The 12,412-nt window shown below is 38.3% G+C and overlaps 1 protein-coding gene across 1 annotated transcript in view; it reads left to right on the plus strand.

Annotated features, from left to right (window-relative positions):
* The first annotated feature begins 4,109 nt into the window (after positions 1-4,109).
* Positions 4,110-12,412, plus strand: part of Daw1 (dynein assembly factor with WD repeats 1) — a 37,654-nt gene continuing 29,351 nt past the window's right edge. The window contains exon 1 of the mRNA XM_074069561.1: positions 4,110-4,290. Within this exon, the coding sequence (XP_073925662.1) occupies positions 4,173-4,290 (118 nt within the window). The 5' untranslated portion in view covers positions 4,110-4,172. The remainder of the gene's footprint in view (positions 4,291-12,412) is intronic.

Raw genomic sequence — 12,412 nt, forward strand, 5'->3', positions numbered from 1 at the left:
GTGGTGTTTTTGATGGTAGCTATTCTAACAAGGGTGAGGTGGAATCTTAGTATGTTTTTGATTTGTATTTCTTTTATGGCCAGAGATGGTGAGCATTTTTTCATGTATTTTTTGGCCATTTGGATTTCTTCCTTTGAAAAAGTTCTGTTTAATTCAGTTGCCCATTTCTTTATTGGTTCATTGATTTTGGGAGAGTTTAGTTTTTTAAGTTACCTATATATTCTAGTTATCAGTCCTTTGTCTAGCTAGCAAATATTTTCTCCCACTCTGTGGGTGGTCTCTTCAGTTTAGAGAGCATTTCTTTTGTTGTGCAGAAGCTTTTTAACTTCATGCAGTCCCATTTGTCCATCCTTTCCCAGAGACCTTCATATCACTCTCTCTGCCTGCATTCCTTGACCTCTCTCAGTGCATTGGGACATCTGAAGCACAACTATGCAGGGAATTCCAGTTTCTTTGCACATAGTTTTTGAGTCTCATTCATATTGGAGGATGTGAGGATATGGTTCCTGACAATCAGAGAAGACTGTCCAGAATATAGTACACAAAATGCCTGAGTGTGGGAAGCAGGGCCCAATTTCACTCACTCAGTTCTGGCTAAGCCAGTGTAACCTATTAAACTAATTCTGTGGTTTTCAAATTTTGTCTTTCCTTATAATCACCAGGAAATCATGCTGAAAGATGGATTGTTGGACCTCATCACTAGAAGTTCTGATTCAGCAGGTCTGAGGTAGGCAGGAGGCAAGAGTGCACATTTTGTACAAGTTCCCAGGTGATTCTGTTGCTGCTGTTTCAGGGGCCACACTTTGAGACTTCACTCCACTAGACTGGATTGGTTTGGGGAAGTAAAATTAATCCTACTAATTATTTAGTTTCTGGTTGTTCAAGGATGATCCCAGTGAGAATATCTTAGTTAAAGCTGCTTTACCATAGACTGGGTGGCTCATAAACAACAGAAATCTATTTCTCATGGTTCAGGAGTCTGGAAACCCAAGATCAGGGTGCCACCATGGTCAGGTTTGGTGAGGGCCCTCTTCTGGCAATGAGACTGCCCATGTGTCATTGCACCCTCACATGGCAGAAAGTGGGCTGGAGAGCACTCTGGTTTCCCTTTTATAAAAGTCCTGCCCTTGTGACTCAATAATCTCCTGAAGACCCCATTTTCTTTACTCTTACTTTTGGGGTAAGAATTTTAATATATGAAGTTTGACAGCAGGTACAGACATTCAGTCTGTTGCAGGAGAGAAACCCATGGTCAAAAATTTTATCTGTATGTAGAAATCCCTATGAATGTCAATTGTTAATCTTGTGAGTCAAGGTCAAAACTATATGGATGCCATTATTTGATTAAAAGTGTTGTAAAGGAGCCTTGTGAGGATCCATATCAAGGTCAGCCAAATGCTGGGATGAATACTACCACCTGGGCAATGTAGGAGTTTTGTATCTGTGGATTTCTATACATCATCCATAAGTAATGGCTCTGAACTGGAGGTGATTTAGAGTGGAACAATCCATTACTCAGGTTGACAGAATTGTGCAGCAGATTCTGGCAGTGAGTAAGTGATAAGACAACGAAGCACAGCTTTAAACCTAAATCTATGCCAACACCAAGAGAGATTTCTTTCACTCAAGAACATCTCTTGCTCTTCTTTTGATCATTTCATTTGTACTAACTCTATTGTCTTTCAGGAAAGGGGGATAGGAAAGCTTAAATTGAAACTTTGATAAGGATTCTGTGTTTTCAAATTAGGACCTTAGGAACCTTATTTGTATAGGTACTTGGAAGAAACTATTAGGGCTTTGGAAACTGAATGGAGGTCAGTATGTTTGGACATCCCTGACAAATCATTCTCAAGCAAAGACTAAGGCAAGGCCTGTTGATCTCTGGTGGGCATTGGCAGTGGGAAGAATGGTCCTCACCTCCAAGGATCTGTGCTCCAGAACTAATAAAGATGGTGTTGTGATTTGCATCTGAAATGTCCTCCCAAACTCTCATGTGTTGAAGACTTGGGCCCCAGTGTAGTATTGTTTAGAAGTGAGACCTTTTGGAGATGATTAGATCATGAAGGTTTCAATCTCAATGGTTTAATCCATTGATGGATCCATAGGTTAATGGACTATTGGGAACTGGTAGAAACTTTAGGAAAAGGGGCCTAGTTGGGGAAGTGGTCACTGGGTACATGCCCTTTAAGAGTTTGATTTTCCCTGCATGCCCTCTTTCTGGCTGCCATAAAAGAGCAGTCTTCTCCACCTCACACTCCCATCACTATGATGTTTTGTCTCACCATAGGCCCCAACTGAAACTTCTGAAACCATGAACCAAAACAAACCTTTCATCCTTTAAGTTCTTGCAGGTATTTGTCACAGTGATGGAAAGCTGACTAACACAGGAAGAAGACTCTGGATACAAGGGCCACCCTTCAGGAAGCTCTCTAACCATTTATGTGGGGAAACTTATCATGAACTCCTTGAACCATGAAAGCAGATGTCAAAAGTAGAGCTGGGATTCACTTTAAGCAGCAAAAGGATAACCTTTGTTCAGTAAACTATGGAAAATTCTCTACCGTAATAGGAAGCAAAGAGTCAACTACATAGGACAGGAACCCTGGAACCAGAGGGGATGAACAGTAGACAACAATGAGGGAGTCTTTTGTCCCATAGCAAGAGGAGGATGGGGTTGAGGTTAGAAGTGAAGAAAAGAGTAAAACTGAGGCTTTCATTAAAAAAAAAAACAAACAAAGCCAAATACTTCTGTATTTCTGTCTATATCCTGGAATATTCAGAAGCCTGCAGGAAACAATTTTTATTTTCTAGTAAGTTCAAACTTAATGAGAAGTTGCAAGAATCACACATGGAACTCTCCAAAAGGAATGTGTGACCTAAATTCAACATTTTGCTCTTTGGATTTATCATTTCTTATTGATCTATCTATTGAAATACACACACATATGTATGCCTATATATAATTTAAAAAACCTTCAGAGAGTTGATTATAGATATCATGCCCCCTTCATCTCAAATTGGTGTGCCTTTCCTAATAACAGTGAAATTCTCTTGTATAATCACAGTATAGTGATCAAAATCAAGAAACTTCACATTGATATAGTATTACTATCTACAACCACAATCCCTATTCAGATTTCATTCATTGTCCCAATTAATTCCTTCATAAGTAATTTTTTCCCAGGTCCAGGATACAAGATCATACATTTAGTTATTCTGTGTATTTAATTTTAATCTAGAATAGTTCTTTAGTCTTTTTCTTGACTTTGAAAGTTATTTTGTAAAATTTCTTCAATTTGGTTTACTCTGGAATTCCTCATGGTTAGAGCCAAGTAATTCATTTTGGACAGGACTTTTGAGAATTGCTGTGACCTCTTCAGTGTATTTTAAAAGCAGGCATAGGATGTCAATTTGTCCCAATATTGGAGATGTTAGCTTTGATCACATGGCTTAGATGACATCCACCAGATTTCTGCACTGTAAGTTGTTTTTCCAAAACCACGTTTTTAAATGATGCAAACCTAAATAACGTGGGTGAAAAAAACTGTGCCAAAGATTACCTCATATCTATAAAACTAACTCTTTTTCCCTCCTCACTAACAGGAGAAATTTGAACCTGGGGGAAGTCTTTGATTCCATGTGTCCCTGTTTCCCCGGTGTGGGAGGCTTATAGCTGGTGGGGTATGATTTTCACGTGCTGAACGCTTCTGTTAGGTTTAATGGCATCGCTTAGTAACGAAGGCTTTCTGGCTCAATGACCTTTCCTTGCCGAGCACAAGCGGAAAGACTCAGTTGAGCGCTACCCTGCCTTGAAAATCTCAGATAGTTTCTATTGTTTTCTCCCCATTTTTTTTTGTAGCAAAGAAAAGGAAAGGTTCAGTTTTGGCAGGCAACAGTATAGTAATTTACTAGCTTTTTAAAAAATTGCATATATTTTTGCCTGCTCTTTATTGAAAATTATATGAAATTTTCATTGATCACTGTAACAAGATGTTTCTTTGAAATAACAACTTAAAAATAAACGTAAAATAAGTGATTCAATTTAGAGAACTTTTAAGAACTTTAAAAACTCTTACTATCCCCGGGAGAAACCGTGAACTCCTTCCTGCCTGCAGAGCGGGCTGAAAGCGCACAGCCAGGGCAAACCGTGGAACGCACAGAAACGCCTGCGCATGCGCGTCCCGACCCGTGGCTGTTTGGCCGTTTCCATGGCTACGAAGCCCATTGGCGTGGGATGTGAGAGTGAGAAAATGAAGCTCAAGAGCCTCTTGCTCCGATATTACCCGCCAGGTACCGGTCCCCACACGTAGGCCCCGGACCCCCAAACTGGGAGGGTCTGGGTTGGAGGAGGGTACAGCGACCCCCGGGTGGGGGGCGTCAGGGTCCCAAGTGAGTGGCACAGGTGGGACCTGAAGCCGGGCTTTCCAACCTGAGCCCACACTCGTTCAGATGCTGGACTCTGCTCCTCAAAACCTGTTAAGTGACTCTTTGGAAGTTTTCAAACTTTTAAATGTAATGCTTCCTGGTCACTCAGGAGTGAGGGCGATGGGGCCTCAGAGGCAATGATTGGTGATGGGTATTGGTTTCTGGAAGGGAAGACAACAGAAGGACCTTATTATTTTTTATTTTAAACGCGCCAAGTTTAAAATGATCAAGTCATGGTGTGTGGAGTTTGAACAAACAAACAAAGCTTATTATGTTAGTGACTATATTCCATCCTGTGCATATCAATAAAACAATATATTTGAGAGTTTACTACTTGTAGACTCTGTGCGTCTTGCCATGTGATTTTAAAGAGGGTCATAGCCTTTAATACCAGTGAATTAAGTGATTATGAAATAAATCCACAAAATGCTATTGGTTTGGAGTAGGATATACTTTTCTGGTCCTCTTATTCTATAGGTGAGGACAGGGTCACTTCCAGAGAGTAAGTGAGTCTTACCAGTTACCCAGCTTTTTAAAGACAAAACAGGAGTAGAATGCTTGGCTTCTGACTCAGAGCTCATATTGAAAAAGAAGAAGAATATAAAGTGTACAAAATTTGTCACAGAGCAAAAGATGACCAAAATATACTTGCCCAATATGAAAAGTTTGGATGAAGAAATGGCATGAAGATAGGAAAGAAGAGTAAGGCCACATTGGACCAGTTTGATCTAAGATGGCGTTATGAGGGCAGGGCTTGTCTCACTTTCCCCAGAAATGCGCCAAAAGTTTAGCTAACATCTCTACAGAAATGTCTAATATTCACAGATATTTCATTGCTGTCACAGACTATATCTTGTCAGTAGATGACATCACTACCCATCCAGTTTTTCTGTCAAAAACCTGGTGGTCATCCTTTATTTCTCTCTCTCATAACCCCTCACTGCCCTGTCTGCACTCTCTTGTCCATTCTATCACCAGATTCTGTTCTCTCTACTTCCAAAATATACTGTGACTCTTTAGATTGACCTTTTCCCATTGTACAGTTTTCTTTATTCAGCATCTCTTCTAGCTACCAATTTAGTTCAGTGCTTCACTCCAGCAGCCATCACCACTTGCTGGGCTACTTCCATGGCTGGTCAACTGGATGCTTGGTTGTTATCCTCTTCCCCTACAGTCTGTCTCCCACTAACAGACGGTGGAATCTGGGGGTCTCCTGTTGTGCTTAGAATAAAATCTGCCATCTGTAAGATTTGGCTCAGCCTGCTCTGTGGACTTCTCGAACCTCACTCTTCTACACTCTGTTCTTTCAAGATTTAAATGAGGGCTTTTCACTCATTGTTGTTGTTCTGGACTCAGTTTTCTTTGTAGTATGGAATGCTGGTCTCTTTTCCTCATTTAGTTTTAATTAATGCCACTGACCTGGAGAAACCCTTCTTTACCATCTATTCAACGTAACCCTCACTGATTTTATCCTATACAATTTTGGTTGTTTATTAAATTTATCATTATATGAGTATTATTTATTATTTTAAAATGTTTATCTCTTTTTTTTTTATTTTTGGTGGTACTAGGGTTTGAACTCAGGACCCCGCACCTGCTAGGCAGACACTCTAGAAATGTTCATCTTTTTCTCATGGAATATAAACCTTACAGGAATTAAGACTTTGCCTATTTTGTTCTTTTAGCTCTTAGAAAAGATCCAGGGTCATAGGGACCCCTCAATGCTTGTTAAGAGAATGCATGAAAGTGGATTATGAACAAGGTCCATCCAAGCATGGAAATTATTGTGAATAAATATTTAAAATGTCAAGGGATGCTGTTCTGCCTCTGAAAGACTGATTCTAGATGGCAACTTTCTCTAATACAAAATTAACATTTGTAGAAAAGATACTTCCTGTTCCAATTCCAATTGAAATAAGAAGAAAAGGATATAATAGGAAGGGAAGAATATAGGAAATTTCAATTTAAGATTAATAGCCTGCTCTCTTTAAGTGCTTATAATTTCCCTTTGGCAATGCTAGCTCATAAGCCAGTGCTGGTCCCTGTAAATAAATGACTGTCCTGCCTTCATCCTATTGTTGCAGAGTATAGGTTAGGAATGGGGGCTCTGAGATCAGAAAAACTGATTCTCACTATATACAATTTTTCCCTTGAACAGCTTGTTTTGATCTGTCAAGCTGTCAGCCAGATGGTGAAAGTAGTACTCCTTTACGGTTCTGCTGGCCCCTTCCACCTGCTAACCCATTTGTCTCTTTCCCTTCAGAGTAAATCTCCTTGAAAGAATGCATCCCCCTGTATCTCTCCTCTTTTCTGTCTTAAGCTCATTCCTATCATCTTTTCACTCTTACTGTGCCCTGGGAACTGCCCTTTTCAAGGTCCCCTGTGACCTTCCTGTTGCTGTCCACTGGCTATGTCTCACACCTCGCATTTCTTGTTTGACAGAAGCATTCAACCCATCTGACCACTCTGCCCTTCTTTGACATGTAGGGCACCTACTCTGTTTTCACTCTGGCTCACTTTAGCTCTTTCTTGGGCCATCTTATTGGTTCCTTTTTTTCTTTCTAATCTTTCAAGGTTGGAATGAGCCAGATCTTGGATGTTGGACTTCTGTTTTCTATCTGCATTGATTTTTCTGGGCAATCTCATTTGTTCTCAAGGCTGAAAAAAACATCTTAAATAGTCCAGAGTACTAACTGTCTCCCTCACATGGCAGACATGCGGACACTCCTACGGTCTCCCTCATCCCAGTTAACTGCCGCCTCCACTGCACTTCTGTTGCAAAAATTTGGACATATCTTTGTGTCTACTCTTTCATAATTACACACCCGGTAATGACAATCCTATCAGTTTTTTTCAAATATATATATATATAAAATATTATTTATTATTTTAAATATATATTTCAAGTATATATTTATATATCACATAGTGTCTCCCTGATTTGACTACTCCAAATATTTTTTATTGCTAAAGCTTCTACCTTTGCCCCACTGCAATCTGTTCTCAGAACAGCAGTGATCTTGAAGACCATACAGGACCTGTTCCTTTTTGCCTACTTTGCTTAGTGTGACTTGGACCAGCCAGGCATGTTTCCAGTAGGGTCCCTATAGATGCTATCTCTTGTCTGGATAACATTCCCCTAGACATTTGCATAACTAATGCTCTCCACAGGTTATACCTCTTTCCTCAGATGTGAATAAAGTAGAGTCTTAGATGATCTCCCTTTCTAAAGTTCTACTTTCTCAAGATATTTCACAACCCTCTTCACTTTTCATGATTATCTTAATCTGACACACCACAATTTTTTACTCATTTTTCTTGTTTAGTCTTTCGCACTAGACTAACAGCTCTTCGAGGGCAGAGACTGCCTATCTTGTTTGTTTTGTATGTCCAGCATCTACAGCAGAGGTTGGGATATGAAATAGGCAATCATTCATTTGTTGAATAAATGAATTTGATAAGATGACCTGTGTAGAGTGCCTAGAACTCCTGAACTGTGAGTAGGTCAGGTAAGGGGTCTTTTCTACTCCAGCTCTAAAAATCAGTGGTTCTACCAGTAGTATTAGATGCAAATGAGGCTTTAGGTTCAGGTTTGCAATGACTACCTTATAATGAGATCACATTACTTAGCATGCTTAGATATTTAATTTCTAAATTCCAGTCATTGGTGTGCCATATTAGATGCAAATTTCCAAGATACTGCTGAATAGTAGGTGGGTGTTTCAATATCATTTCTTACCCCTGAGTCATGCCCAGGCCCCTTTATCACTTCTGCATATACAGCAAGTTCGTTTGCCTTCTAGTTCTCCATTTTCAGTCCTCCCACTTTCTTTTGAATGACTTACAATTGTGGAACATTCTGCTTTTAGTATCCCCTGAATTTACCCTCTCTCTACCTAAATTCCTGGTGACTAAATGTTCAGCTAAGTGAACATGGATCATTCTTTTCTATTTTGATTGCATTTGTTAATCCATAAACTCTTGACTTTGTGAAGAGTAGATGCTGCTATGTGCTCTTCAACTGACTCAGTTACGACAACCTTTGTCTTTTTTTGTATGCAATCCTAGTTCTTTGCCTAGGAGAAGGAGTTAAATAAACAATAATTAAATGGTTAATACGAATTCTTTAAAGTTTTTTGTTGGGCTGGTAAAGAATACTAATCTCTTTTAAAGCATAGCTTTAATATATTGTAAAATTTTGAAGGTAGGGTTCTTACCAAAGTGTTTTGAGGATTATATTTATTGACCAGGAGAGATCAAGAACATTAAGATGTCATAGAGAACAGTCACGGAGGAAAGACGTGTGCATTTGTTAACATCTTTGTTTCCTGTTTATATTCTTCACACAGATGACACTGCCTTCTGCTCCTGTCAGAGCTCAGAAACTATGGGAAGGACGAACAACTGCCTTGACATTTGGTCACAGTTGAAGCAGTCAAATGTACATATTTCAGAGTTTGCACTTTATTTTCTAGATCCATTTGTTCCACACTACCTCCAATTTTTAGTAGCCAGACCAACTGTTTTGAACATTATTCATTTTGCTAGAAATAAGATAGTAGTTACTAGAGAAAGCAGACTTTTGTTAATTTGATTGCTAATTTTTTATTCATTTCCTCAGGATATTAACTTATGCTGTTTGGGCTGTCAATGCTAATTTGTTTTCTTCTCTTTCTGTCTGTTGATACTGAGAATTGAATTTAGCTTGCTAGGCAGGTGCTATACCACTTGAGCCGACACTCCAGCCCTCTTGTGTTGGTTATTTTTGACATAGGGTCTTGCTTTATGTCTGGGTTGGCCTGGACTGTGATCCTCCTATTTGTGCTTCCCTGAGTAGCTGGAGATGAATGACAGGCATAAGCTACCACACCCAGCCATTGATTGAGATGGGGGTCTTGAATTGCAGTCCTCCCAGTCTCCACTAATCACGGTCTGGGATTATAGGCTTGAGCCACTGTGCCTGGCCAAGGGACAATGCCTTGAACGTATGACTTTATACCTTTCAAAGTATTGCATCGTATTTGATCAGGTAACCTGTGAAGGTTTTGATCCTTTAAAGTTTATATTCTAATAATGTTGACCCCTGTCATTTTCCTTCTTTTTTCTCCATTTTCTTACACTCTGTTTTTAATCAAAGGGAATATTTGCTATGACAAAATCTTGCAAAACATAAAGGAATATCTAAAAGCACTCTCTTAGGTGTGATAGCGCTTTGCGGGGGAAATAAACACATAACCTGCCCATCTTCTGTCATGAGAACAGCTGTTTCTTCTAGTTTGCTAATGTTGAGTACTAGCAGTCTTTGTAATTTTGGATAATATGATGGATAAATTTTTTTCTTATCAACGAAGTTGAGTCTTTTATTTTGGTGTATTTATTGATCATTGTCTGCTTTTGTTGCAAATGGACCATTCATGCCTTTTGTTCATTTTTCTTTTTTTTAAATTGGGTTTGTAGTTTTTCACCTGAAGTTCTCTAAGCTTTGTGTGTATAGTTGAAATGTCTTTGCTGATCATTTGTCTTTAACTTTGTGGTATCTTTGACTGTATAGAAACTTAAAATTTATTAGAGAAAAATGTGTCATTTGTAAAAGTTTTAGTTGTTGAGTTTCACATCATGCTTAAAACACAATTACAGGCAGTAAAATGTAAATGTGCTCAATTACTCAAACTATTTTATATTTTATTTTTAATATTCACTGGAATACGTTTTTGTACATTGTGTATGGTAGAAATCTATTTGATCAATTAAAAAAAAATCCAACCAACTATATAATTACTTATTCAACATTCCATTCTTTTTCCATGCTACCTTCACCCTGTTTTAAAATTAAACTTACCTAAATTATTCTTTTATATTGGACCAATTTGACATCAGCACCATATTTATTATTTTATAGTTTATTATGTTAACTGGTAGAGTAAAATTTCAAGTTCTGAAAAATAACTACATTAATTGTGTAGATGAATTTTATATCTCTATAGTCTTGAATTTTCCCATTCTGCAGTACATCTTCCCATTCATCACAATTTTGTTTTACATTCAGAAGTTCAGGAGGTCTCATGCATTTCTTATGAATTTTATATTTAGGTATTCGCTGGTTTCTTTCGCAGTTGTAAATGTGATCTTTCCATTAATTATATCTCTGTTTGTTAATATATTTATTTCTACTTAGAGACAATCATGGCTTTTTGTATTCTATTGTTCTTGTAAGTAATCAATTATTTCTAGAACACATGGCATATTACAGGTTTTTAAAAAATTTTTAGATGTTGTAATATCCATGTTTTGCTGAAAAGCTCAATTGGCACAAGCTATCTTTTCTGCTCTAAGGAAATCAAAATTTTTGATGGTAGACTCTTCACAGAACCTTTCCTTTTTTCTTTCTAAGTTTGTTTCACACTAGCGAAATAGAGTTTGACTTCAGGTCTTAAATATAAACGACTTCTGTATGTGTGTGGGAAGGAAGTGCAAAACAAACCTATACCAGACTAATGTCTTTGCTCCAGTTGTTTGGTGCTGTGCTGTGGTGTTCTGGGCAGTTTCCTGAGTCATAAAAAACATTTTGAATGATTATCCTGTTCTAAATAGCAAACTTCATTACACAACAGCTGCCTGGGTTACCCGTGTAGTTTTTGCCAAATCAGTGCAGTTAGACCGTGTTGACATGAATTCCTTCTAAGACTGTAGCTGTGCAACTGAGTGGGTGGAGAGGTGTGACACTGAGAAAGGGACTCTGTCTCCTCCCGAGTTGAAGGACTGAAGGGGGAAGATCCGGAACTTGTTTGAGGTGAAGGAAAGTCATGCACGTGTCTAAAACTCCAAAAAGGTCTAGACTGGGGAGTTATAAGTAGTAGTTTGTGTATCAATGGAAATTAAAGCCACGGACATGGATAAATATGAATAGGGAAAGAATGTAAAGTGAGAAGAAAAGAATCATTGGAACTGAACCATAAAGAGTACCAGTATTTACCATAAAGGGAAATGAAAATTAACATAAAATAAATGTTAACATAAAAATAAATGAAAATTCACATGGTCATTGGAGAAAAAGAAAGGAGAGTTCATAACAGCCTGGAGAGGATGTATGTGAGGAAGGTTGTTGGTCACAGTCTCGATTATTTTTGAAAGGCCCTGTAGTATGAAGACAGGGAATGCAATTGAATTAAGCAACTTGAGGACATACACCCAGTCATGTGCTAGTAGTCCATGGATTTTGAAAGGACTGTTGGCATAGTTGGAAAAATCCTGAAGATAATGAGGGGCTGGCACTATCTAGGGAGAAATGGAAGCCAGAGATGGAAAGGTATAATTTTCATCTGTTTGACAGTGTTACTTACACATGACCCTGGCCAAATCATGTGCCTGCTGTGCATTCATCATCAGGATTTGTTTGGAGGAAATAAAAGGAAGCACATTATACGTTCCTCCCGGATCAGGAAGAGATGGCATACATTTAATTTAAGTGATGCGGTGACCGTGTAGGATACGTCACAGGCAGGATCTGATTAATAATATGGCAATAAACACTGGCCATTTAGACTTTTTATATGCCAAGTATTTTATATGTATCCTATTTAGTTTCATTTTTCAACAGTGGGTATTATGCACAGAAGAGAAAACTAAGCTGCAAAGAGATTACTTTGTTAGTATCATGACAATGGTACAGGTTTGAACTGAAACTCAAACTTGGATCTCTCTGATACCAAGTACATGCCTTTTCAACTCTGCTACATTCTAGTTCAACGATTCAGTGCTTTTGGAAAGTAAATACAGGGATTTGATAGTATTTGCTATCGTCCTTTGATCTGGAATGTAGCTGGAATAGTACCTGTCATATCAAATATGGTCTACAGCGATGATTCTCAAGTGTGGAGGATCCATGAGGCCTTTGAACATTTTCAGTGATGCCTCAAGGGAAAATCTATACTCATAATAACAATAAGGTGTTATTTGAGTTTTTTGCTGTATTGACATTTACTGTATT

The sequence above is a fragment of the Castor canadensis genome, chromosome 4, assembly GCF_047511655.1.
Source record: "Castor canadensis chromosome 4, mCasCan1.hap1v2, whole genome shotgun sequence".
In the NCBI taxonomy this organism is placed as follows: Eukaryota; Metazoa; Chordata; class Mammalia; order Rodentia; family Castoridae; genus Castor; species Castor canadensis.